At 51.3% G+C, this 27,157-nt stretch overlaps 1 protein-coding gene across 1 annotated transcript in view; it reads left to right on the forward strand.

Moving 5' to 3' along the window:
• MERTK (MER proto-oncogene, tyrosine kinase) overlaps nt 1-25,949 on the forward strand; it is a 55,048-nt gene extending 29,099 nt beyond the window's left edge. The window contains exons 8-18 of the mRNA XM_024213942.3: nt 2,967-3,117; nt 4,733-4,886; nt 12,207-12,292; nt 12,810-12,905; nt 13,866-13,946; nt 17,240-17,332; nt 18,066-18,184; nt 19,919-20,028; nt 20,531-20,690; nt 21,211-21,347; nt 25,135-25,949. Coding sequence (XP_024069710.2) covers nt 2,967-3,117; nt 4,733-4,886; nt 12,207-12,292; nt 12,810-12,905; nt 13,866-13,946; nt 17,240-17,332; nt 18,066-18,184; nt 19,919-20,028; nt 20,531-20,690; nt 21,211-21,347; nt 25,135-25,630 — 1,683 coding nt within the window. The 3' untranslated portion in view covers nt 25,631-25,949. The remainder of the gene's footprint in view (nt 1-2,966; nt 3,118-4,732; nt 4,887-12,206; nt 12,293-12,809; nt 12,906-13,865; nt 13,947-17,239; nt 17,333-18,065; nt 18,185-19,918; nt 20,029-20,530; nt 20,691-21,210; nt 21,348-25,134) is intronic.
• Nucleotides 25,950-27,157: the final 1,208 nt, after the last annotated feature.

The raw sequence follows: 27,157 nt of genomic DNA on the forward strand, positions 1-27,157 counted from the left end.
CACTTCAAGCACGTGAGTACCCCCATTGAAGCCAGTGGGATTAATCGTGTGCTTAAAGTTAGGTACGTGCTGAAGCACTGTGCGGGCTGGGGCCGTGGAGCGGAGAGATGCTAAATCACATCTGCAGACCCCTGGCCTGGCACAGGCTGTTGGCCGAGGGAACGGCTGGCTGCCTGCAGGCGGGCCCACACAGCCCTGTTTGTTTACAGCTTTTACTGTGACATGGCAGCTCTGGGCTGAGGTTTTCTTGGTTATTAAATCCAGTGGGTCAGAGCCAGCCGAGCTGCCTCTCTCCCCCGCCCCAGTGCCGGGGCTGGGGCAGCAGCCTGCGGACTGCTCTAAGTCATGGAGCCCTACGGATCTCTCCAGCAGCCAAGTTATGCTGAAACCTCTCCCCCCACCAACGCGCCTCCGCAAATGCCAGGGCAGGACCAGAATCTTGCAGAGGTGGCTGTGCCCATTTTATGCCTCCTGGCAACTTCCCTATGCCAGGGGACTCTCCGGCTGTCCTGTTACGGCAGCCTGAAGGGGGACAGAGGATTGGACCCGGTGAGTGTGTGTCATCAGTTGAGAAGGCTGCACTTCCTGCATGTACTGTACGCGGCCAGTTGAATATTCCTCCGGGCTGAGTGCTCGCGTAGCACAGCGCAGCTGCACGAGAGATTAAAGAATGGAGACGTTCTTTGCATTGACTGAGACACAACAATACAAACACCACCTGGCAGACGTCCCTTTGCCTCAGGGCGCCATGGAGCAAAGCGGGAGAAACCTGGGAATGTTGCCAAAGAGCAGGAAAGTATCCCTGTATTCACGTGCATAACTGTAGGCCAAGCATTCTTCAGTGCCGCTCCACCGGACAGAGCTATTTTAGCAGCACTTACACACACTTACAGGCCTCCTTGATGTATGTTAATATAGTCATTTTGTTTCCATTTTTAGGGTTCTTTTGTCTAATGGCAATTCAGATTTGGTTCCTGCTGAACTGGCACTTCACCGATTTTTTTTTTTTTTCCTGTTGTTGCTGTATCATGACCACACTCTGTTTGAAAACTGTCCGCAGATGTTGTAATCTGCACGTCAGTCTGCCAGCTGTGTGATCTGTCACCGAACGGTTGTTTTTCAGTAATAAGTTGTCATGGAGCAACGCCAGTCACTTTCTCAGCTGTCCAGCTGACTCTCAAGAAATGCAGGAAATAACAGTGAGTTTGTGGGAAAGGGAATCACTTGTATGGTTGATCAAGAAAAACATCTATGATACCATTGAATCAATCTAACGTGGTGCTGGGGCCATGAAAGGAAACGCCGTGTAAAACTAGAAATGTCATTAGCATGACATGAAACCACATTGGTATAAAACAACCAACTACAAAGTCTGCCTTCCCCGGTTCATTACTTTAATTGTGAAACAAAGATCTTCCTCACTACAATTATATGGTTGCACTTTGTGCATGGAAAAATGAGAGGGGCCAAATTCTCGGCGGGTGCAGATGGTCCCCGTTCCACTGACCTTGGTAGAGTTTTGCTAATTCACCCTGGCGGGGAAATTGGCCGGAGACCTCTGGCAGCGAGGATGAGGCCTAAAAGGAGAAGGAACAAAAGCAAGGTATCCATGAGTGGGGAGAGCGAGCAGGCCGTGTGTGTGGCTGTGCAGCAGGGAGAGAGACGCCTCCGTCGAAAGGAGCGATACGCAGAAAACCAATCCCAACAGATAACTTGCTGCGCTGCGTACGGGCGTGAGGCAATGTCGCCTGGGTTCATCGAAGAAGCCCGTCTCTGACTGAGAGCTTCACGTCTGGAGTTCGGCCCGGGTGCTATGGAGGGGCCAGCCTGCCCCGTGGGGAAAGCCTTTGCCCCTTTGATGGAGAGAGGAGGAGCCTAGTGAGGAAGACAATCCCCACCCAGCACACTCCCAGAGAGCCCGTCCCTCCCCCAGCAAGGTCAGTTTGTGGTCACAGGTGGGGCCGACAGGAGCCCTTGCAGCCAAACCTGCCGCCCCGCCGGGGCCAAAGTGTGGGGCGCCATGTGTGACAAACCTGACGTGAAGGGCACAAAAAATGGTTCATGCAGAGAACTTAAACTGCTGCCGGGTTCTTGTCCCCCCAACCGCGTCTGGGCTAGGATAAAAGGTGCAATAACCTCTTTGAACTAACAGGCCGGTTACCCTCGTGTGGCCAGGCACAGGCCCTGGGACACGCAGAACGGTGGGCAAGTGACGTTAGGGGAGCGTGGGATTTGCCTTCGCCCTTTCAGCACATTGTAAAGTCTACGCTAGACTTTTCAGACCTGTCAGCTAATACCATTAAACCCTCGTCTAGACAAGGCCTCCCTGTGACCGGCTCCATATGTAATCTCTGCTCTGTGAGTCTGTATCTTGGATGTAGATAACTTCAACAATACAAGTAAGGGGCTACAAATCTCCATGGGAGGTAGACTCCTTCTGCACTGCAGGGAGTGTAGTGGGGCGCCGGGGGGAGTACTGGAGTAACTCCTGCAAGCCACATGGCTCCAGCAGGGGCAGAGGATAGCCTGAGGACACGAAATAGAGACACAGGCCGTTGCATGGCTCCCTACTGCTTAGGGATTGTATTTGCTCTTGTGTAGGTTTTCCTGGCTCCTCGGGAGGGTAGTTCACCTTGTCCCAGAGCCTGCAGCCAAGAAGGCTGCGTGACAATTGGGTTGAATCATGCCTCGCTCAGTGAAGTGGTTTAAAAAGGAAATCCTGTTAAGCTACTTTGTTTTCATCCAGTTCTCGAAGAACAATTATTCTCTATAAATAGCTCCCAGTTACATTACGCGGGTCATAACGCCTGCTGGCTGTTAAGGGTCGGCAACCAGAAAATTGAATCCGGAAAGAAGGTTAGATTAAAATAAATCTTGAGTTTCCATTGTTGGGCATGTCCAGCGAAAACTAGCTGCTCTTCTCCGCGGTGCTAGCTTTTTTCTTTCTTTCTTTTCATTTTCAGCAGAATCGTTCTTCTGAAGCCCAGCAAAACGCCACTGTCGCCACCATCGCGATCGTAGTCACTAACGCCACGTACGCTGTGCGCGTCGCCGCCGTCACCAAGGGCGGGATCGGGCCCTTCAGCGACCCAGTGGTAGTTTTCATTCCAGGGGACGGTAAGAACAAATAGTACGATCGTGTCATTAATGAGGCATTTCATTTCAAAGAGGCCACTTCGTGTGTGGCCTTTCCTGGCTTTGGAACCTGAACAGCTCTCTTGTAAAGTACATGTTTGACCTGCAGAATCTGCCTAGCTATTAAACGTACGGTTCGCACACACTGCTTTGTTTGATTGCCTCTGCCCCGGCAAGTCGGTGTGGAATTCGCCCCCACTGCAGCTCCAGCAATGGCAGCAGTTGATAGGAACCGTAGTGTGGACAGGCTACATGTGTGTTTTACCACCGTGTCCTCGTTACCATGCCCACGCCCTCGTCTGCACACAGCTGCCATTGCTGGAGCCTCCCTGTGAGCCGGAGCGGGCATCAGCCACTACCTGCTCTGGTCGCCGCAACCAGCCTAGAGAGGAGCTACAGATCAGACTGGGGGTGGGGGGCCCCTGCCCCTGGCAGAGGGGCCCGTTCTCTGAGCGAGCCGGACCAGCTTCGAGGTTTTATGAGCTTCCGAAGCCTTCTCCAAATGGGTCGTGGCTCTGCAAAGTCCCCAGCGCGGTGGGATTGAGAGGCACTCGTCTCAGCTGTGATCCTCCACAGTTAGCCCTCCCTTCAGGTCCTGGCAGCTCCAGCCGGATTGCCTCTTTCCCAGAGGCTCTTCCACAGAGCTGGCTATTCCCCTGTTCCAGCTCCTCCCCCAGCGCAGTCTGCAGGCCTGGCTTCTCCCCAGCCTGCCGCCACCTGGGATTCTGTTGAGTGGCAGGGGCAGAGGCCATCCAGATGCTGGTCACTCGCTCGCACACACATGTGCATATACACACACACACATAAAGAGCCTCTCTGGGGCCTGGTCCAAAGCCCTCTGGACACCTCCCCACCACTTCTGCAGGTTTTGGCCCAGGCTCCAGAGGCCGCCTGGGCGGGATGTGCATGGCAGAGCTCCTCCCGGCACCCCTGTAGGGGCTGGTGGCTAAACAGAGCCAGCGGGCGGGTGCAGAGCGTCAGACAGGGGCTACCTTCTGCACTCAGGTCTTTCCATGCCCTGCGCAGATAGGCTCTTTGCTCCAACCCTCCCCCTCCGGCAGTCTCTCCACCTGCCCCTCTTCGCTTCCTCTGCCTTGTCATTCCCCTCTTAACAACTCCCCTCCCCAACAGATTTCACCTGCCCACCCTGGCAGAAAACAGCCGTGCCGCTCACAGCCGCCCCCTGCTCTGGCTGTGTGTGGGGGGCAGCGTTTCCCCTGCCCTGTGGCTGCCTGGCCAATGAGATCGCAAGCTGCCCCAGGCGGGTCTCCTATTGTGTGTCTGGGCAGCGCCTGGCCCAACCGGGCCCTGATCTCGGTTGGCCCCTGTGTCGTACTGTAATAGAGAGAACAACACACCCAACCCTGAGAAACCACATCCCCAAATACCTGTACACCTTGGTTTGTTATTCAGATAAAGCTATGCAGTGATTTATTCCATCCACATGCAATGTGTCCCTAGTGCTTCTGTATTTCTTTCATGTCTTTTGTGGGTTGAATGCCTTGTTTGGATTTAGTTGTTTAAAAATCCTACAACGCCTACCACATGTTGTCGACTGACCCCCTTTTATGTTCTTTACTATGGGCTGTTTTATCAGGTTTGGTAGCCTCCGCGCCTTCCTCGACTCCAGCGCCAGGAAACAACTACTCCTTTGCCATAGCCCTTGGCTTTATCCTTGGGATCGTCGCCATTGGGTTAATCCTGTATTTCTCGGTGATTGTCAGGAAAAGACGGATGGAAACCAAGTTTGGGTGAGTCCCAGAATTAACTGCTGCGGGAGCACTGAGCGCTGGCCAAATGGCTGGCAGGGAAAGCCTTGCGTGGGACTAGCTGCTGGCCCTGGGGGGGCAGAAGTGGGCTGGCCAAGGGGAGCAGTGGGAGACGTTCTGCCTCTGGGTTTAAATAAACCTTCACCTCTCCCATTCACCCCAGTAAGTGCCAGCGCACGGACGGCCTTGGCTGAGGGGCACCGCCAGATCTTCGTGTTGTAGGGAATGTGATAGAAACTGCTCAGGGCAGGGGTCCTGTCACCACCTGCCCTGTACCTTGCGGGGCCTTTAGCTGGCCAGCTTGGGCTCAGCATCCCTCTCTCTGGGTGCTCATGGAAGTTACTCAGTTCCCTGCCTCTAAAGAGAACACGGCCTGACGGCGCCGAGACCAGCCCCCGTAACGTCGGCCTGACGGCGCCGAGACCAGCCCCCGTAACGTCGGCCTGACGGCGCCAAGAACACCCCCCCCCCCAACGTTGGCCTGACAATGCTGAGATGGTTTGGGAAGAAAACAAGAATAAGTTGAGTAATGAAGAACATGGAGCGAGGGAGGCATGAAAGGGTTCCAAACCAAAGCAACACACTTTCTAGTGTCCAAAACGTAATTCTAGCACGATGTGGCCATTTCTTATTCACACCACACTGACCGCATGCTTCAGCCCCTCTGGTGGGAGGACCACCTATTAGAGACACCAAGTGCTGGCTGCTTTGTTCTCCCAGGGGATACCGAACGGGTTTTCTCCCCTTCTTTTTATAGTCCAGTAATCCTTGGAAATGGATTCTTTCAAAAGTAAGCCCAAAGTTCCTGTCCCCTGCTGCTTCGTCTTCAGGGTGCCAGCGGTAAGCTCCTTCTTTCAGCCTCTGGTCACTTTGCTTGGTTTTGATTAGCCTGATCACTTAGTTTGTCTGCAGTGGACACGTCCTTCTGTTGTCCTTCCGCTTGCAGAGCGGAGCCACGTTCCTTTGGCTTGGTCGAACGCGTTTCTCTGCTCGACTCACCTTGATCGTGTTTCCGGAACGTATTTCCAGCACCGCTGTCGGCCGGTGCCTTTCTGTATCTCTTGCCCCTGCGTCCCCTCTGGACCCCCCTCCCTTCTGTTTAAGCTCACCCTTCCCCGCAGGAGCTGAGCTCACTCCCAGGGTCTTTTCTGAGTCCAGTCACCTCCTGTCCCTTGTCTGCTCCGTCAGTGCCCGTCGCTGGGCCTGGGAGAGCAGAGGTCCAGAGCCCCCTCAGGGCTGCAGCGTCTGTCTGCCCGAAACAAGGGGTGGGGGAGGAGGGAAGGTGAGTTGCTGTCTCGGGTTAGGCATCCCTGACTCTTGGGATCCTTAGCAGCCGCTCCTCTTGGGCAAACCTCCCCCACCGTCCTGTGGCCAGCTCCGTTTGTTAAGCTTCCCTTTTCCAGTGGACCAAGCTCTGCAGGTGCACCCAACCGGCCCTTCCTCAGTGCAGGATGCTGGTTAGGCTTGCTGCCAGTGGGCTGGGGGCATGTCCAGTCTCTCTCACACACACACACACACACACACACACACACTCCCTTCCTCCCCTCACAACCACAAAGGTTTCTTGCCCAAGCCTTCCCCCGTCCCAACCTGCTAGGGAGAAAACCTGCATTCGCTGCTTCCAGGCTCCGTGCGGCACCAGAAGGTGTAGGCCTGGGGTGCCAGACACCAGCGCGTCATTGGGGGGGTGAATCCTTCACAGAGGGCAGCCCCCGTGAGGGCGCACGGTCTGTCACAAGGGAGAAGGGGCTGCCCGGTAGGTAATCCCTGAGGGCGTCCACAGCCCGCTTGCGTGCCGGAGCCGCCTTCTCGGTAACAGAAAACGCGCTCTCCCTGGAGAACAGCTTTCTGCTCAAACGTAAGCCTGGTGCTCCTCACCTGCAGAGCCTGCTCCCAGCCAATGTTGCCTCAGTCCCGGGGCCAGCACCTTCAACAAAGCCCCACCGTTCCTCAACAGCTGAATTTTCCCCACTATTTACCCAGCCCCACTGAAAAGGACAAACCAAAAAAATAAAGGCTAAATACACTGGAGTCAAATCCATCCCCGTGGTAACTCCATGGAAGGCGCGGGATGCCATTGGATCCATTTTGCCCTGTGCTGCATTCCTGAGGTGGACAAAACTCCCTCTGAAGTAGTTGGGAGTCTTTCACGAGAGGGGAAGGGCCGAAACGTTCATCTCCTTCCTCAGCATTTCGCTTTTTGTTCAAGGTTCTTTTCCTTGCTTTGGAACAGCCTGGAAGGAAAGCAGCCCTGGGACGCCTAGCGTCGCCTTGGTCCCTCAGCTCTCTCCGCCTCCGCTCAGGAGCAAGAGAGTGAATATTCAGCAGCAAGCAAAGTTTTGCAAATAGACGATGAAAGCCCCTGGCTCATCGCCTACAGCACCAGTGTAACAATCTCCTAACCCTAGAGCATCATAAGTAACTTCAGTATGTGATTGTCAACTATTATTAGGCAAACATTATTTTCTTTGCTATTTATGTTGCATCATGGGTTTTGGAAATTTCTTTATCAACCCAGCATTAAGGGGCTCTGCCTTGCTCCCTAGCGCTCACCACGAAGAAAAGTTCTACACATCGATAAAAACTCATCAAGATTATTTTAGCTCACTTAAAAAACAGCAAGCCCAGGGGTTTGGTTTGGTTATTTGGTAGGAGGGATGGGGGGATTTTTGTTCATCTCTAAAAACCAGCTGCATTTTACATCAGAATTTGGCCGGCATAATCTCAGTGACGTGGAACAGCCCTCTTTGCTGCATTGACAATACTTATGCTGTGAAGGAAGAATTTGGTTCTTACAAAGGCGGAGGAATACGGCCGTAGTGCAGAAGAGTAAGACTAGTACTGCCTCGCGTCAGGATTTGTGGGCTGTTCAGTTTCCTTGTGCAGCCCTGCTGATACACTTCTCGCACACTTGTTCTAATGCTTAGCCTTTCTGAGCCGAGTGACTGCCAGCGCTGCAGTGTGTGGTGGCTTTCTATAACCTGGACAATGGTCCATTATTAATCGCACGCATTCTCCCTTGTGACCTTCTAAGCTGGGTTTCAAACGAGGCCAACCCCTGCACTTTTCGTTCAAAAACAATTTGATTCTTTCTAGTCAAAACTTTTTAAATAACCAGCTCTTTACGCATGTGCAATAATGTGCTTCTGGGAATTCAGCCCCCCAGGAATCTTGATGTAATGCTTTTTGTTTGTCTTTGCACGTCTGCAGTCATGGTAGAAGCTCTTCCTCTATGAGAGTGGTCATTGTAGCTTTCAATTCCGAAACCAAACTTGGGTTCCTGTGGGCGCAGAGCACCGGAGTAAAGGAGTTTGCAAAAATGGATAAATGAATCCTAACTGCTCTGGCTTTCCCAAGGCGAACATCCTGTAAATAGAACAGGAGTACTTGTGGCACCTTAGAGACTAACAAATTTATTAGAGCATAAGCTTTCGTGGGCTACAGCCCACTTCTTCGGATGCATATAGAGTGAAACATATATTGAGGAGATATATATACACACATACAGAGAGCATGAACAGGTGGGAGTTGTCTTACCAACTCTGAGAGGCCAATTAAGTAAGAGAAAAAAACTTTTGAAGTGATAATCAAGATAGCTCAGTACAGACAGTTTGATAAGAAGTGTGAGAATACTTACAAGGGGAGATAGATTCAATGTTTGTAATGGCTCAGCCATTCCCAGTCCTTATTCAATCCTGAGTTGATTGTGTCTAGTTTGCATATCAATTCCAGCTCAGCAGTCTCTCCTTGGAGTCTGTTTTTGAAGTTTTTCTGTTGTAAGATAGCCACCCGCAGGTCTGTCATTGAATGGCCAGACAGGTTAAAGTGTTCTCCCACTGGTTTTTGAGTATTATGATTCCTGATGTCAGATTTGTGTCCATTAATTCTTTTGTGTAGAGACTGTCTGGTTTGGCCAATGTACATGGCAGAGGGGCATTGCTGGCACATGATGGCATATATCACATTGGTAGATGTGCTGGTGAACGACATCACTTGCCCCATAACCTCAGCCATTCTGAACACAATGCCATCTACAGCCTCAGAAACAACTCTGACATCATAATCAAAAAGGCTGACAAAGGAGGTGCTGTCGTCATCATGAATAAATTGGAATATGATCAAGAGGCTGCTAGACAGCTCTCTAACACCACATTCTACAGGCCATTATCCTCTGATCCCACTGAGGATTACCTAAAGAAACTACACCATCTGCTAAAAAAACTCCCTGACAAAGCACAGGAACAAATCTGTACAGACACATGCCTAGAACCCCGAACAGGGGTATTCTATTTGCTACCCAAGATCCATAAACCTGGAAATCCTGGACGCCCCATCATCTCAGGCATTGGCATCCTAACATCAGGCTTGTCTGGTTATGTGGACTCTCTCCTCAGACCCTACGCTACCAGCACTCCTAGCTATCTTCGAGACACCACTGACTTCCTGAGGAAACTACAATCCATCGGTGATCTTCCAGAAAACACCATCCTGGCCACTGTGGACGTAGAAGCCCTCTACACCAATATTCCACACAAAGATGGGCTACAAGCTATCAGGAACAGTATCCCCGATAATGTCACAGCTAACCTGGTGGCTGAACTTTGTGACTTTGTCCTCACCCACAACTATTTCACATTTGGGGACAATATATACCTTCAAGTCTGCGGCACTGCTATGGGTACCCGCATGGCCCCACAGTATGCCAACATTTTTATGGCTGACTTAGAACAACGCTTCCTTAGGTCTCGTCCCCTAACGCCCCTACTCTACTTGCGCTACATTGATGACATCTTCATCATCTGGACCCATGGAAAAGAAGCCCTTGAGGAATTCCACCATGATTTCAATAATTTCCATCCCACCATCAACCTCAGCCTAGATCAATCCACACAAGCGGTCCATTTCCTGGACACTACTGTGCTAATAAGCGATGGTCACATAAATACCACCCTATACCGGAAACCTACTGACCGCTACACTTACCTACGTGCCTCCAGCTTCCATCCAGGACACACCACACGATCCATTGTCTACAGCCAAGCTCTAAGATATAACCACATTTGCTCCAATCCCTCAGATAGAGACAAGCACCTACAAGATCTCTATCAAGCATTCTTAAAACTACAATACCCACCTGCTGAAGTGAAAAAACAGCTTGACAGAGCCAGACGAGTACCCAGAAGTCACCACCTACAAGACAGGCCCAACAAAGAAAATAACAGAACACCACTAGCTGTCACCTTCAGCCCCCAACTAAAACCTCTCCAGCGCATCATCAGAGATCTACAACCTATCCTGAAAGATGATCCTTTACTCTCACAGATCTTGGGAGACAGACCTGTCCTCGCTTACAGACAACCCGCCAACCTAAAGCAAATACTCACCAGCAACCACACATCACTGAACAAAAACACTGACCCAGGAACTTATCCTTGCAACAAAGCCTGATGCCAACTCTGTCCACATATCTATTCAAGTGACATTATCATAGGGCCTAATCACATCAGCCATACCATCAGGGGCTCATTCACCTGCACATCTACCAATGTGATATATGCCATCATGTGCCAGCAATGCCCCTCTGCCATGTACATTGGCCAAACCGGACAGTCTCTACGCAAAAGAATTAATGGACACAAATCTGACATCAGGAATCATAATACTCAAAAACCAGTGGGAGAACACTTTAACCTGTCTGGCCATTCAATGACAGACCTGCGGGTGGCTATCTTACAACAGAAAAACTTCAAAAACAGACTCCAAGGAGAGACTGCTGAGCTGGAATTGATATGCAAACTAGATACAATCAACTCAGGATTGAATAAGGACTGGGAATGGCTGAGCCATTACAAACATTGAATCTATCTCCCCATGTAAGTACTCTCACACTTCTTATCAAACTGTCTGTACTGAGCTATCTTGATTATCACTTCAAAAGTTTTTTCTCTTACTTAATTGGCCTCTCAGAGTTGGTAAGACAACTCCCACCTGTTCATGCTCTCTGTATGTGTGTATATATATATCTCCTCAATATATGTTTCACTCTATATGCATCCGAAGAAGTGGGATGTAGCCCACGAAAGCTTATGCTCTAATAAATTTGTTAGTCTCTAAGGTGCCACAAGTACTCCTGTTCTTTTTGCGGATACAGACTAACACGGCTGCTACTCTGAAACCTGTCACCCTGTAAATGTCTCCCACACACGCCTGTTTGACTAACCCGTGTTAAAATCAGCACGTTGGTTTTCCCGGATGCTGCCTTCCTGCAAAAGGCCCTGTAGGGTTCTGTGTCTGCTACAGTACAAGTCAGACAGGTTCCAGAGCACATTTCACCTTCATGCCTGCAGCATTTTGAGCTCTGGGGTTTGCTGCTTGTTTGGCCAGAATCCACTTTTGTTTCTGAAAGAGGAAGGGGCTGAAGTTTTGAGATGACCTGGTAACGCTGAGAATGGGAATCCGCTCTGCTGACAATAGCGAAGCTCTTGGTTTCTTTGTGAGACATGACATGTGGGTGAACAAATACCCGGTACACAAATATTTCACAATGGGCTCTTCAGTCTACCAGAGAAAGATCTAACGCCACCCATGGCTGGTAGGTGAAGCTAGACAAATTCAGACTGGAAATAAGGGATCAATTCACAGTGAGGGCAATTAATACTGGAACAGTTTATCAAGGGTTGTGGTGGATTCTCCATCACTGACAATTTTCAAATCAAGGCTTATGTTACACAGGAGATCAGACTAGATGATCACAATGGGGTCGTCTGGCTTTAAAATCTATGAAAGGACAGTGATCACAGGGCCATGTTGTTATCAGTACTTACTCTGCTGTGTGATTAGGAAAATCAGCCATTAGTGTGGATGAGGTGGTGTTTTCCCCCGTGTAGGACTGGTGGCTACTGGAAAGTTACGTCGGCATAGCTGTGTCTCTCCGGGGTGTGAAAAATCCACTTCCCTGCGAGACATAGCTATGCCGACTTAACCCGGCTGTACGCAGCGCTGGGTGGAATACCTTCAGCGATCAGAGAACCCCGCCCATCATGGGAGTAAGTGGCTGCACCGACGCACTGGCTGTGCCACTGTATCAAGTGTAGACCTAGCGAACGGCGATTTTGACAAGACCTTGTGAACAAGGGGATGGTATAATGCAGTCGGAGGGAAGGGTGTTGTATGGGAGAGAAGGGGTGGTTCCTTTTCACTGTCGCTGTCTCAGCGATGCGAATGTAGTGCAGCCGTACGCTGCAGGAATAGAGAAGAAAAGTTGTTCCCCGCCCTGGTACACGTTCTGTTTCTGCCCCTTAGGAATGCTTTCCCCAGCGACGATTCAGAGCATGCCGTCAGCTACACAGCAAAGAAGTCCTACAGCAGGAGAGCCATCGAGCTGACGCGTAAGCTCTGACTCCGTTGTAAGGGCTCTTGTGGAGAGGGCGGTGGAACACGTGGGGGTTTGGGCAGCTGGCTGACTGCGAAACATGAACCCAGGGAAGGAGCCTGTGTGTGTGCGCATGCAACCAAACGAGGCATCAATTAACAACAAGGGGCCTGATCCTGGCCCCGCGGGAGCCTCCTTGTGCTGGTCCAACACACAAAATAGTTACAAAAATGGTGCAACTGGCTCCCTGGGGGCTCCCCCGCTCCAGCGTGCACCGGGGCTGGACCAGGCCCACGCGGAGGGGTTGGGCGCCTTCGCTTGCCATGGGCCTCAATGGGAGCTGGGGGCTGGGATGTTGGGGGGCAGCTTGTCCCTGGAGTGGTGTGGAGAGAGCGGTTCTGCCCTCCCCCGCAGGCACCAGGGCGGGATTTAGCCCTGAAGGTGCCTCTGATGTTTTGTCCGCCTGTGGCAACCGTCCCGGGTTTGCAGCACCCCGAGCACGTGCTGAGCTCACCCCAGGGCCTCTCTTGCAGTGGCCAGCCTGGGTGTCAGCGAGGAGCTGCAGCAGAAGCTCCAGGACGTCGTGATCGACAGGGATTCCCTCGCCCTGGGGAAGATTCTGGGAGAGGGTGAGTGGTGCTGAGTGTCCGGAGCGCGGGGGGGGAGGGGAGTTGGAGAGGGCGTGGACGCAGTGCTGACTCTACATGGCGTTAGCTGTCACCGTCGCCTCTGCATCCTCCCAAGACCCAGAGCCTGGTGGGGAGCCAGCGTGGCCTAGAGGACAAGGCACAGGGCTGAGACTCACGGGACCTGGGTTCTCTTCTTGGCTCTGCTGCTGACTTTGGGCAAATCCCTTCACGGCGCCGTGCCTCAGTTTCCCCTCCCACCCTTGTCTAAGTTGTGAGCCCTTTGGAGCAGGGGCGGCCTTTCGCTGTGTGTCTATTCGGCACCCAGCACAAAGGGCCCGGATCTCGAGGACTGTTGTAGTACGGGAGAACGTTGAGGGCCAGTGTATGCTCAGAACCATAGTCCCCGCTGGCCAGCTCGGGAAAGGGGGAAGCAGAATGCCTGCCCCAGGCCCTCACGGCACAGGCAGCCGGACTGCTCCTACATAGATAGCACACTGCCCTGCCGGGGAAGCATGGCCCCGTCTCTTCCCCATCCCCACTGGGATGTTGTGTGGGCTGTGGCTGCGCACGGGGGTGTGGAAGGCTCCATCCCCTCCCCTTGTTAGGCCCTGCCGCCGTCCCCGGCTGCTACGTCCTTTACTCCGCTGGGCTGGCAAGCGGCATGCTGGCTGTGCGTGCGGAGCAGAGCTGCAGTCTGACGGGTGCTTAGCCTGTACATACTCCATCCCAGTGTGCGATTCCATCGTCCCCCTGGGCTGGGGACAGCCGGTCGCAGCAGCTGTGGTGTATCCGGCACAATGCACCATCTTTCCTCTGTGTGTGCTGTGAGCCATGCACAGCATGGGCCAGATGTGCTCTGCCCCCTCTGCTCTGCCAGCATCCCTGCGACAGCCTTTGGGTCTCTGTGTGTGGGGCTGGGTGGTGCACAAAAGAGACTGTTCCTTCTCTCCCGTGGTACAGGAGAGTTCGGGTCGGTGATGGAAGGGCACCTCAGCCAGCCCAACGGCACCGTGCAGAAAGTCGCCGTGAAAACCATGAAGCGTAAGTAGCGGTGATGGCTGTGAGATCTAGCGCTGTTTGCTTTTGTCACAAGATTTGCCCAGCTCACCCAAGGGCAGGGACTAGAGGGCCTAGCCCAGGGCCATGCAACCATTAACGTGGTTTGTTCTAGAGATTGCGTTGTCAGGCACGGGATTGTCAGCCATCGCTAAGCAATAGCGGCTTGGATACAGGGTATTTTATGGGGATCAGTGAATAAGTAGGAGGAGGAGATAAGGACCATCCTCCCCAGTAATCCCCAGGAAGGGGCCTCTGGGGTCAGTGTCAGACGATCGAACCGAGGTATGGTAAGACCTAGGGGAGACGTTTGCAGTGCAGTGTCGCTGCGTGGGTCCTGCCTTTCTAGAGAACGATGCCCCGTAGCCAGATCAGCCAGTCAGATTGCTGGAAAGCGCCCTCAGCACTCAGCCCAGAATTGCAAATCCTGAAAAATGAAAAATGAAAACGAAGCAAAAGGGTCTGTTCTTCTCTCTGGGGCTGCTGGATGGGGATGGGGTTTCTTCATACTCTTCTTTATTGAGTGGAGAATTTGCTCCCTGTTCTCCAGATTTCATTTAAAAAGCAACAGAGGGTCCTGTGGCACCTTTAAGACTAACAGACGTATTGGAGCATAAGCGTTCGTGGGTGAATACCCACTTCGTCAGACGCATCATCACCCACGAAAGCTTATGCTCCAATACTTCTGTTAGTCTTAAAGGTGCCACAGGACTCTCTGTTGCTTTTTACAGATTCAGACTAACACGGCTACCCCTCTGATACAGATTTCATCTAGTTATTATTGATTATCTGCATTACTGTAACGTCCCCCGTTTCTCTCTCTCGTTTGCTGCGTCAGACAGTTCATCAGAGTACTTTAGCCCCCAGGCGCTTTGCTTTTCTGCAGAATTTCAGGTTAGTGTTTGCTTCCCACGCTAGGGAAATGTCAAAACCCACCTCTTGCTTGAACTGCTGCGCTTGCAAAATCTGCCGTGGAAGTGGTGCTGTGGCCATCTCATGAAGCATTTCTGGTGTGTGTTGTGGGCAAGAATGCTGGGAGATGTCATTGTACATGCTGCATGGTGCTGCTTCTCTTCCCAGGTTTCCTCCCCAGAGCCAACCCCTGAGCTCACGTGTCTGTTGTGAGTAAATTGTCCCTCCGCACAGCTCCCCACATCAACAAAGGGGAGAGCAAATTGCCAGCATTTTTATAAGCAGTGCCGTAAACTAAAGGGACACGGGCTGTGTGCCGTGGGATTTACAGTAGATGTCACACACAGCCCTGGGAGAGCACCCCCTGCTGGACACTCCCCAGGCTGCGATGTTCGGGTCCCGCACTCCAGACCTTTGTGGAGTTGAACTCTTCAGGGACCCGTATCACTTGAAGCAGACAGATGTGCAGCTAGACTTTGCAAAGGTTTCTAATCACATGTACTCTTTGCTTACATAGCACAGAAGATCGACAGATCCAGACAGACCCTATAAACGGTTCCCTGACTCTGTTTCCCCACCACCCTGGAGCGCTGTCTGCTTAGGTCAGAGTCCGCGAGGGGGTGGGGTTGCCCCCAAGGCACAGAAAAACTGGCCAGTCTGTGGGAAGGGGAGGCAGAAAGTTCCTCGGTTCCACCCAGCCCTGGGGAGGGGCTTGGCTCGTGGAAAGTCACCCAAGAGTTGAAGAGATTCAAGGGCGGGGCTAGGGCACTGCTTCCTGATTAGCAGGGGTCTGCTCCGGCACGCTGCATGCATGCAGAGCAGGACCAGGGTGCCGAATGGACCCTTGGGCGTCCGCGGTGCACGTTGAGCTGTGACATGCATGGCCCCAGAGTTACCAGATTGCTGCACACGCCGCCACCCATTCACATAGCCAGAAATACCCAGCAGCTGCAAAAAACCTGGCCAACAATGTCTCTGGACCGGCAACCGATAGGGCGGTAGAAAAACCAGCCAGGCCAGTCAAAAACCAGCCAGGCGGCAACCCCATCAGGGAGTCCAGGATTCTCCTCTTGGTTATGGAGTTTTGCTCCCTCTACTGGGCGGCCAGCTTTCTTCTTCCTCGGCTGGTCCTGCAGTTAAATCAAGACCACCACACACCCTCCCACTATGAAAGCATGCCCCCTCTCCTGCACACCTTCCCTGTGTGTCTCTGAGTCCGCTGAGTTTCCCAGTTTCTCAGCCTGGGTGTTTTGAAAAGGCTGGCCCAACACCGGGTTTCTTTGTTCTGCTGTTTTGGAGATTTTCCACTCTCTTGATTTCAACCTCCTGCAGAAAACTGGGAGAAAACCAGCTTCTCCCAGCCTTCAACCATCTGTCTGGGTCAACATGCCCTTAATGATGGGCTCTTTCAAAGAGACTAGGTGGGGGAGGGAATACTTTTACTGGACCACCTTCGGCTGGGGAGGAAGACAAGCTTTCAAGCTACACAGAGGTCTTCTTCAGCTTGTCTTCTTCTGACCCGAAGAGCTGTGTGTAAGTCTGAAAGCTCGCCTCCTTCACCAGCAGAAGTTGGTCCCGTAAAAGAGTTTACCTCCCCCACCATTTCTCTCTAGGTTGTACGTGGACAGCTGCCCCAATTGGCCAGAGTAGGCCAAAGAGACAGAACGCAGATCAGCATCGCACAGCGGCAGGATTGGAAAAACCAGGCAGAGTTTAGAAGAGAAAATGCCAGCCCGAGCTCACTCTGCAGCACCTGCAGATAAGCCGAGCACCCCTCAGGCACTCCGGGCAGGAGTTGTACCCAGGCCTAGAGCGATGATACAGGTGATCCAGGAAATGTAATAGACAAGGTGCCCAGAGATCACACAGACCTTCATGTCTGGGCCTGGGCACGGATCTCTTCTGCTGGAGATCAGGGTAGCCAAAGCATTGCTGCACTGAGACAGCGGCACGCTGCATTAACACAGCCCACACCGTGTGCTCTGTGGGAAGCAGGCAGTGCACGTACCCACCCAACCAGCTGTGTGAGCGCCGGACGCAATATTCCCTGCTTGCTTATGAACCCTAAACCAAAGTAACCCTTTCCTCTTCCATCACCCTCCCCCTGCTCTGACTGCTACCCAGAAATAAAATGAAAGCCATGCAAAGCCCACGCTCGCTGCAGCAAACATCCAGATGCAGGCCTGCTACCCATCTCTTGCTTTCAGTCTGGTAATATCGTTCCTTTCTCCCTCCGCCTAGGTGGGGGCTTTTCTGACAACTACCCAGAGTAGGAAGTCCTGGCAATAAGACCCATCACAACAGAAATGATTTGGGGAGTTTAATCTTTTTTGTTTTAAGTGATCTCCCTTTTCTGGTGTTTTCAGTGGAGAACTTTTCCCAGCGAGAGATCGAAGAGTTCCTCAGCGAAGCAGCGTGCATGAAGGACTTCGATCACCCAAACGTCATCAAACTCCTAGGTACATGGACAGCCCCCGGGAGGGAGGTCACTTTTCCATCACTAGGGAATTTTGCCATTAGCAAAAGCATAGGGCGATGCTCCTCTCCAATCTGCATTGCCCATTTGCTTCCAGTGGTTTGTTCTCCTGACATGCACAGGTTTCTGACTAGTGCATGTTACGTCGGACAGCCCGCCTACGTTCCAGCAGGGCGCGGCAGTCCGGATCAGAAGACGATTGCCTGTAGGGAAAGAACCGGAGTGTGGGCCTGGCGGTGGCAGCTAGGGAACGGTTCTCGGTTGGTGCTGTGTATTGCATGCACCTTTACCTTTCTAGGCCTCTGCTCTCGGCAGCAGCCACTCTGCGGCTCAGAGCCTGCGCTGTGTGGGATGACGCTGGGCTCTCGTACGGAAACCTGGCTTGGGTTCTTTCCATCAGACTGACTGACAGTGACCGCTGCTTGCATCTCGGTACGCCCGGACACCAGGATAGTGGAGCTGGGGTCTGCCGGCTCAGCTTTGCCAGAGCCCGCGCACGCATCCTGCCCTGACGTTCCCCTGTAGCCAGTGAAGGGGGCAGGCAGGAGTGTGTATTGAAGAGCCAGCTACGTTAGCTCTACGGGACCCACAGATTCCCCAGCCAAGGGCAAGCCCCAGCTTTCTCAGCGAGCCCTCCTAGACTCAGCTCCAGGATGCGTGTCGGTCTATGCAATGGCCTGGCCTGGTGCGCGACACTCCTCTTCCATTCGTTCCAGGTGTGTGCATAGAGCTGAGCTCCCGGCAGATCCCGAAGCCCATGGTGGTTCTCCCGTTCATGAAATACGGCGACCTGCACAGCTTCCTGCTGCGCTCGCGGTTTGAAACAGGCACCCGGGTAAGGAACTCAGCCGTTGCAAAGCACTGGCGCGCTTAACCGACAAGGCTGCTAGGAGGGGCTGATGCCAGGTTGTATTCAGCATTTAATTATCAACCCAGAGCCAGACCTTCCGGTTCCTTACGCTGAACCACAGAAAAACTCTGGCTTTATTTTTCTGAAACATAAAAAGGAGACAGTCCTTCCTGTCTTTGCAAAACACCAGGGAAGAAATCCCCCCCCCCCCACTGAAATCAGTGGAAGTTTTGCCATTCACTTCACAGGGGCCAGGACTTCTCCCTGGAGATAAAGACGGCAAAGTGTTTTGACTGTCCCTTCAGACGGCTGAGAAACTGAAGCACGCAGCGGCTGAGTGACTTGGCCCCCGGAATGTCTGAGCTTTTCATGGTTTATGAAAAATAAAATCGAGCTGCGCTTCTCCATAAGAAACCTAGCAAAGGGAGGGGGGATAACGAACCTCCACCGTTAACGCAACACGGTTGCATTGGCTCTTAGCTCTTCAGCCTCCGGGTCGCCCTTTCCACTACTCACAACACTACCAAATAGAACAGGAGTGTTTTGGCTGAGTGGGAATGCCTGCCCCAGGGCAGGGGAATTGGGCCCTGCGTGTCTGGCTCGCTGAGAACCAGCTCGTGAGGTGCTGCCGTGGTTTAAAGCTCAGAGATGTGTCTGTTTCTAAAAAAGGGAAATTCCTGTTTCAATCTTTATCTATAAAATCCATTAGACGCTGACAAACCAATGAGATACATGCCTTCGAGAGAAGGGAGCTGGCACCCAAAGTGTCACTGAAGACTATTTTGATGATAAGATTAGTCTGAGTGCATACGAATGCAAAAAATAGCCTGTGGGGTGCTTGTGAGGTTGTCCCATCCCCTCAGCGAGAAGGCCCTGGTCCTGCCCCGCTGCAGTCAGTGGGAGCTTTGCATTGGGCTGCAATGAGTGTAACTTCAAGCCCCATACAAGGAAAGCACGAGAGATCCACCTCCCAAAAGCTTTGTTAATGCCGAGTTCAGCGCCCAGACACCCCTGGTCTCCGGGGTCGCATTGCGGGGTTGGGGACGGTGGTTTGGTTTTCGTTCAGCAGAACAGCCAGCAGTGGCATTTCGTTTTGCTGCAGTAGTGATTGTGGTAGCCTGGTAGATAATGCTTCCCATTGTTTCTAAACTACCATGCCTGGCACAGATTGTTTTCCGTATGCTCCTAACTAAATAGATCCTGTTGTTTTGGTGAGTTAACCCCCTGTGGAGCACCAGGAAGGCGCCACACGATGCTGAGAACCTTGCAGTTGTGAGCAAGCGGAGTTGCTTGTGCTGTTCCTATTGGGCGGTGCTGAAATTGTTTCATTTACTCCTTGTATCTTACAAAGAAGGGCTCTGACACTAAACTGATACGATTTACCAGGCCGCCCCGAACAATGAAGTATTTCAGCGCTTCCACCGCAAACAGGTCTGCCTGGGCTGTGAGCCACGGGAAAGCTCGCTGGTAGCTGGGCGTGTAATTACGCACTGATCAAAGAGAGCCTTGTCCGACTGGCTGCTCTGTAGAAATGGAAAATGTGTTTTCTCGTCTCCTGGGGCCCTGGCCTGCGAGGGTCTCTGCTGAGGTTTTCAAGTGGCCTTAACGCTTGTTGGGCTACATGGGAGCTGCTAGGGTCCACTTGCAGCAGTGTTTGTCCACAATGTTCCAGCCTTTGCATGCTTCCTGTCCGTTCAAACCGCCACCCTCTCTCCCCAGCACGTGTCACTGCAGACCTTGCTGAAGTTCATGGTCGATATTGCGCTCGGAATGGAGTACCTCAGCACTCGGCAATTTCTGCATCGAGATTTAGCTGCTCGAAACTGCATGTGAGTTTGTTTTCTCTGTTTCGTTGCAGATAGTCAAATGCCAGCCTGTGTAGCGTCTTCGTGCTGTTTCTGATGCACTCACATTAGAAAGAAACCTTTCACTTTCCTATCAAATCTCCTCTGCCTTGAGAAACAGCCAAGTGAGAATGGCTCATGTTTTAACTCAGAACGTGGTTTGTCAGACTTTCTCTTTCGCTCAGTTCTCACAGGAACGGTAGTAGGCGAAAGGAAGTCCTGTGACCTGTGCTATGCAGGAGGTCAGACTCGATGATCACAGAGGTCCTATCTGGCCTTAACATCTGTGATGGAGGGTGGGGGGTAGGAATAAGACTTTTGCCAGCTGTCCCGCTTTAAATCTTGGCACATTTACCCTAGTAAGAAATAACCGGGGGCGAGGGGTGCTCGAAGGCCCTGATCCTGGAGAAGTGTGAGTAACTTTACACCTGTGAGCAAGTAAACATCATCTCGTTCGGCATTCACATTTTCTTGTAAACACTGACAGGTTACGGGACGACATGACTGTGTGTGTGGCGGACTTCGGCTTGTCGAAGAAGATCTACAGCGGTGATTATTACCGCCAGGGGCGCATTGCTAAAATGCCTGTCAAGTGGATTGCCATCGAGAGCCTGGCTGATCGGGTGTACACGACCAAGAGCGACGTGGTACGTACACCAGGTGCAGGGTCCCCCACCCTAAAGTCAGAACTCCAGTCCATGGAAGAAGTGTGTAATACAGCCAGTCATTGGAAACGTTGATCACAGCGGGTATTTGTGGGTATTTGTTAGCGCTCTGATTTTCATATTTGGATTGTTTTAATCAGTCTGTGTTGTTTTTTGGATGTCACCTGCATTAGCTTTATTTGGTTTTGTATCCTGAAACTGGAAAAGCCAAATCAATGAAAGCATGAGGGTTTAACAGTAAACAAGGCCACACTGATGAGTGGTGCACTGATCTCTCTTTGCTTGTAAAGGCTCCTGAAATAGGTTTATTGAGTGAGCCACTGAGCTATTGTAGGATATTGCATGTTATTTCCAGCTTGGGAACATATTCACACTATGCATATAATTATCCACATTATGCAAGATCCCAATGGGCTTTAGGAAATGACCTTTCCCAGTGAAACGACTCATTCAGGCCTTCTGGAAATGTCACCCTAATAGGCTTTCCCTTTGTTCTGTGTAGTGGGCGTTTGGGGTTACCATGTGGGAGATAGCCACTCGAGGGATGACTCCGTACCCAGGAGTGCAGAACCATGAAATCTATGACTACCTCCTTCACGGTCACAGGCTGAAACAGCCAGAGGACTGCTTGGATGAGCTGTGAGTATTCGTGTTGATTCCTGGGTTTTGTATATTCGCACATGTGGACTCACTTTTTATTCCCAGGAACAGGTTTGCACTTGTCAGTCTCAGCTGTTCCAATAACACGCAGACTGTCACCGTTTTCCCTCGCTCAGCTGCAGAGTCCTCGCTGCGCGTCGTTCGTCACGCTCTTCCCATGTTTTTGTGGCTCACTGTAGCTAAATGGACACAGCAACTAACGGCTGTCGTGGATGTGTGGCTTAGTTTTCACACGTGAACTTGGCTGAAACTTGGGGAATAAAAAGCTCTGGCTGATAGCTTATTGACAAAAATTACTTCCATCCGCTTCTCCTTTACAGGATGGCAAAAGAAACATTTGGGGCCAGATTTTCAGCCGTTGTAAATAGAGGTAGAGCCACTGATTTCAATGGACTTGCACGGATTCACACCCGCTGAGGATCCGGCCCTCTGTTCTTAGGGTTTCTGATGATTTCGACGTCCACCTCGGGAAATTTTTTTTTTTTTAATTTGAGTTTTAAAAATGGCAAGCCAGGAGCCTTTAATTGCGCATGGGTTTAGTGAAGAGTGGCTTTAGAGGGACACGAGGAATGTATTCTAAATTAATGTAGAGTTAATCGGCATGTCAAGTCAGTCTGTAACTTCATTCTTTTAAAATTTTGCTTCGGCTTCAGGGTGTTCTGGCTGCTAAGTACCCCAGGCCGGAGTTGCCAAGAACTTTGTAAAGCCCGGTCTGGGGATGTGCACTTGGAGCCCGGCTCTCGGGAGCTGGACTGCGGCCAGCTGTAGGGCTTCCCTCGCGTTCCAGAAGGAGCTGCTCCTGGAGGGGATCTTCAGGGGCGTGTTGGGTGATATTGATCATGTGCAAAATCCTCTTGCTTTAAAAGGAAATGTGGATGATAAGGGGCCAGCTCTGCTCTCGAGCTCTTGTGCACAACCCCACTGAGGCCCAAAGAGATGTTCAGCATGGGCCCTTCTGTCCTTGAGGTCTGTAAATCTATGGCGAAGAGACATTACAATGTGGGTGAGATCTGAAGGCGTTTTAAATGTCTGGGCAGCTCACAGAGGGTTTGTATTAAAAGTTGGCTGAGCTACCGGAGTCTCTGAGGAATTCTTATGTGCAGTCACAGCTCAAAATGTTTAAAACCCCCACAGGCCAAGGGGAAGCCATGTCAATAAACAGGCCTCTGGAAGTTACATAATACCAGTCCCTAAAAGGGACATGCTCAAAGATACTAGCCAAAAGGCCCGACCTCGCTAAACAGCCATTCCCTGGGCAAAGGTCTCTCCTGCTCTCTCCCCTTCTCTGTGCTGCTGCTGCAGATTATTTTTTCCACCGATTGGTAGAGAAAACAAGTCCATCTGTGAGCTGTGCCTGGCACACAGCCAGGACCTGTTCTCACGCTCTGGCTCTGGGTGCGCAGGCTTGTTTGGAGTTAGTAAATCGGACCGTTTCCCCACCGCTTTCAGTGCAGTTGTAACAATTGTTTGGCAAAAGAGCTGCGTGGAAAGTGAGCCTGCTGCCAGGTTATTGCATCATGGCCTGAATTCAAGCCCTGAAGTCGTGGTCTTGTGGGCGTGCTATTTTAAATGCCCTTCCCGAAGCGAGTCATGAACAAACCATTGATTGGGTTCAACCTCTTAGATGGTAGAGGAGGGTGCATGTCCAAGGATTAATGGTTTTAATGTGTCACTGTTAATTTCCAATTAGTTCTACCCTCCAGCGTATGCAAAAGGAACCTGCTGCACTGTTTCTCACCAGGAGCAGATCCGGCAAAGTGCTGCTGCAACTCCCAAAGACCACTTTGCCTGTAGCTTGGCCTGGATCGCCACATTCTCGCTTGTGGCATCCGGCAGTACCGTTTTTAGTATTGTATTTGGGGCATTGAGGTCAGTAAGTGTCAAGTCTTGAAAGATTCGATATCTTCCACTGTTGTTTGCAGTCATGGTCCCAGGATATAAGAGAGGTGAGGTGGGTTAGGGTTACCTCACCCAGCAGGTCTTAAAAGAAACGAACATCAAGTTAATGATACAGAAATCCAGGTAATTGGGCCCCTGAGTGCAGTTGTCTATAAAATGGAGAGAGAGAGAAGGTGGGTGAGGTGATATCTTTTACTGGACCAACGTTTGCTGAGGTACAAGCTTCTGAGCTACACCGAGGTCGTCTTCAGGTCTGGGGAAGGCAGCGGAGTGACTGAGCTAAATACAGGCGGGGGCAGATTGTTAAGCAGAAGGAGTAACGCACGGCGGCGGCAGCCATTTGAAATGAAGTGGGCAGTTGGGGGTTAGATGGCTGTGCATAAAGGGATTGAGCTGGACAATGTTGGCAGTGTTGTAGTTGTGTTGGGCCCGGGAAATGAGAGAGGGTGTATCTCGAAAGCTTCTCTTTCACCAGCCTCGCCCACCTTGTCTCTCTCAAATTTAGAGGCAGCCCGGAAAGTTGTTGTTTTTTTAAAGGAAAAATGACCCATAGTTAAACTTTAGGTTGTTTTCAGCTGACCAGTGAGAGAAACAAGGGTTGATTAACACACTCTCCACATTCTAGTTTATACCACAAGAGTGAAGATAAATGTGCGGAGCATCAGATGACCATAAAGCAGCAGAAAAGCTGAGCTCGGCTTCTAGGAGCAGAGGCAAATCTTTGATTTCAAAAAGACACCTCTCTAAGGTCCTGCCATAAGGGCCTAGCCGGCAGCGTGCTGTCACTGCTAATGTCCCTGGTTCAAATCCCTCTGCCAACCCAAAGGGGTCAGTTTCAGCTGCACCCCAGTGCAGGAGTTATCTACATTTTACAGAAGGGGAAAACTGAGCTACAGAAGGGTTACAAGTCCACCCAGTGAGTTTGTGTCAGAGCTGGGATTAGGCTCCCAGTGTTGGGCTTAGTCTCCTAGACTATTCTGCTTTTCCTACTGCTGTCCACTTTTGTGACTGAGTGTACTCAAGTAGCCAGTCAAGGATTTCTCTGTGATCCCTGGGTGAGCAACAGAGCTCATAGCAATCGTGAATGTGACAACAGCAGCCTTTCGTTTGCAGCCCGGAGCTGTAGGTGGTGGCATCGGAAAGTCTACGCTGGCCTGTCACTCCGAGGTTGAAGAGTTTATCTAGATTCCTCCTCAAAACACTTTACTCCGAGGACATTCCCATCCCCCTCAGGCAACAAATACTCTGCTGCCCCTGGGACTTGAAGCGAAGGTACGGGATGATAAGAGAGGAACTCAGATTGCAGGAGAAAGATCTATTTGTAGATGTTGGGCAGGTGCTGGGCAGAGCCCCCTAGTTGAGGTTTGCTGTTAAATTACGGAATCGACCTCTTTGTCGACATGTGAAGAACGCAGTGTATCTTCCCCTAAGTGACACCATTCGCTATCGGAATAGTGACGGACTATTCTGAGAATTTACAGGTAAAACAGAGTTAAAATTAATATCCAGAGGACCCTTTAAGGCCTGTATCCCCTTGAGTCAGATCCTTTTTGTCCTGTATGGGCTCAGCTGAGGCATTTTGTAGCTACACCAAAGTGGGTGACTCTGGAGTACACCTTGTCTCTCTCATATTCTGGGACCACGACAATACTGCATAGGCCTATAGCAGTCATTTTGGAAGATAAATGGTTAGGAGCAATGGTCATTTTTCTCATTAGTCTTCATAACTGAAAGCCTCTCTTTCAGCAGAGCCAGAAGGATAAAAGGATGTTCTCTTTCACGCACTGCTGTCCTGTGCGGTCGTTCAGCACCGTGTAGGGAACAGTGCAGCTTCCTGAAGAACTCTTCTGTTTCCTTGTGCTTTCAGGTACGAAGTGATGTGCTCCTGCTGGAGAGCAGACCCCCGGGAGCGACCTGCATTCCCAGAGCTAAAACTCCACCTGGAGAAGCTATTGGAAAGTTTGCCCGAAGCGAGTGGGTCTGAAGACGTCATTTATATCAACACAAGCTTGCCAGAGGAGAGCGAGGAGTTGACGGAAGAGTCCGAATTCCCTCAGACAGACATGGCTCTCAATCGCAGTTACATAACTGTGTCCCCTTCCCCCAAGCCAGACACCACGGTTGTCACCGCAGATGTCCATGAAAGCGATCAGCAGGAGGAAAGGTATATCCTAAAGGGGGAGACGGACGAACAGACTGCAAGCACCCTGGCTCTGGAACAGGGGCGTGCTCCTCTTCTGCAGGGCACCGTCACCCGGAACGGGGCCGCGTGGTGTCCAGCCAGCATGCTGCTGGGCAGCTCGTTAGCAGACGAACTGCCGTATGCAGATGACTCTTCTGAGGGCTCCGAAGTTCTGCTGTGAAACGAGAACTGGAAAACTGAGCTATTCTGGGGCCAGACGTTTGCGGCGAATGTTTCACTTGGCGTATTTGTGTCTTACGGATATAGCATTATAAGGTGACTGGGCCATTCCAGCCATCTAGCGAGTGGCCAAGGCAACACAAGCTGTCCGAATTTGTACAAAGTGATGTCTCTATCCATCGACACCAGAGAGTTGGCGGGATTATATTTTAATAAATCACAACCTGTGGGGGGGTCTATTTTATTTCTTCTTCCATTGCTGTCTTGGAATTGGAGTCTTTCCCTCCCCTGCGGCCGTTCCCTACATTGGAGCTCAGTGTTAAAACCCTGGTGTTCATGCTCTTCTCTTTTTTATAAAATGGAATAACTGATAGTTCAGTCTTTAAACAAACTTCTGCTGTTTAAAAACTGCATGAACTGTCTCCCCCTTCCCCCCCCCCACCCGGGGCTAACTGTGTCAGAGTTGTAATTACACTGTCCCCTTATACACAATCAGTACCAGGTTCAGTCCCTTCCCAGAGCTCATGCCCTTAGAAACGCCCTGCTCCCCGCCGCACCCCAGAGCTGCTGGGTCAAAAGCGACTGAGCAGTGCACCAGCGTGGGGTGTGATCAGATGGCCATGGAACAGCCTGGCCTAGGCTGTCCTTCGCCCCTCGGAGACAGTCAGTTGATATGTTTCTGGTAGAACGTTTGAACCGTGCCCGTGCCGAGGAGCTGCCCGGCTGACAACAGGAGAACAGCTGAGCGGGGAGCTGGGGCAACTGCTGCTGGTATTTTTCATATCTTTTTTATTTTAGAGCACATGGCTAAAATTTCAAACCTGGAAATCTAGAGTTTGGCTCCTAAATCCATATGCAGGCACCGGAATAAGTGGCCAGTTTTCAGGCGCCCAGAGCACCTGCAGCTCCCCTTGCAGGTGGCCTGGAGGATCAGCATGTGAGCAAGGGGAGCAGGGCACCCCCGAAAATCAGGGCGTTTATTCTGCATAAACCTGGCTCTGGGGGTCAGCCTAACTTCAGGCACTCAGGTCTGATGGTGTTGGCTTCCCGTTGTAGGCCCCGGTTCAGCAAAGCACAGTACCATGTGCTTAATGAAACTCCCATGCTGAGCCTCCGTGGACGTCAATAGACCTTAAACACATGTTTAACGGCTTTGCTGAATTGGAGCCTGCACTGGTGTGGACCCAATTCAACAAGATACTTTAGCATGTGCCCAACTTTAAGCAGGTGAGTAGTAGCATTAATGTTAATAGGACTTCTCACTGAATCACAGTGAAGCATATGCTGAAATACCTTGCTGCACTAGCGTCTCCGTGAGTTTGTCCATTCATGCTTCCTTCCCAATCTAAATTATATGTATTCGTAACAATGTCACTACAAACTTGCAATCACAGCCGCATCTGTCCAGTTTATAGAGAGTTGTTAAAGCAGGGAATGGGACCAGCACATTTTTTGACAGGAATCAAATGTCTCTTCTTTAATAAAATGCTAGCAGTGATTTTTGTTCCCTAGGTTTGTCCCCAGCTCT

This window comes from Terrapene carolina, unplaced genomic scaffold (assembly GCF_002925995.2).
Source record: "Terrapene carolina triunguis isolate 2854851 unplaced genomic scaffold, T_m_triunguis-2.0 Scaffold132, whole genome shotgun sequence".
In the NCBI taxonomy this organism is placed as follows: domain Eukaryota; kingdom Metazoa; phylum Chordata; order Testudines; family Emydidae; genus Terrapene; species Terrapene triunguis.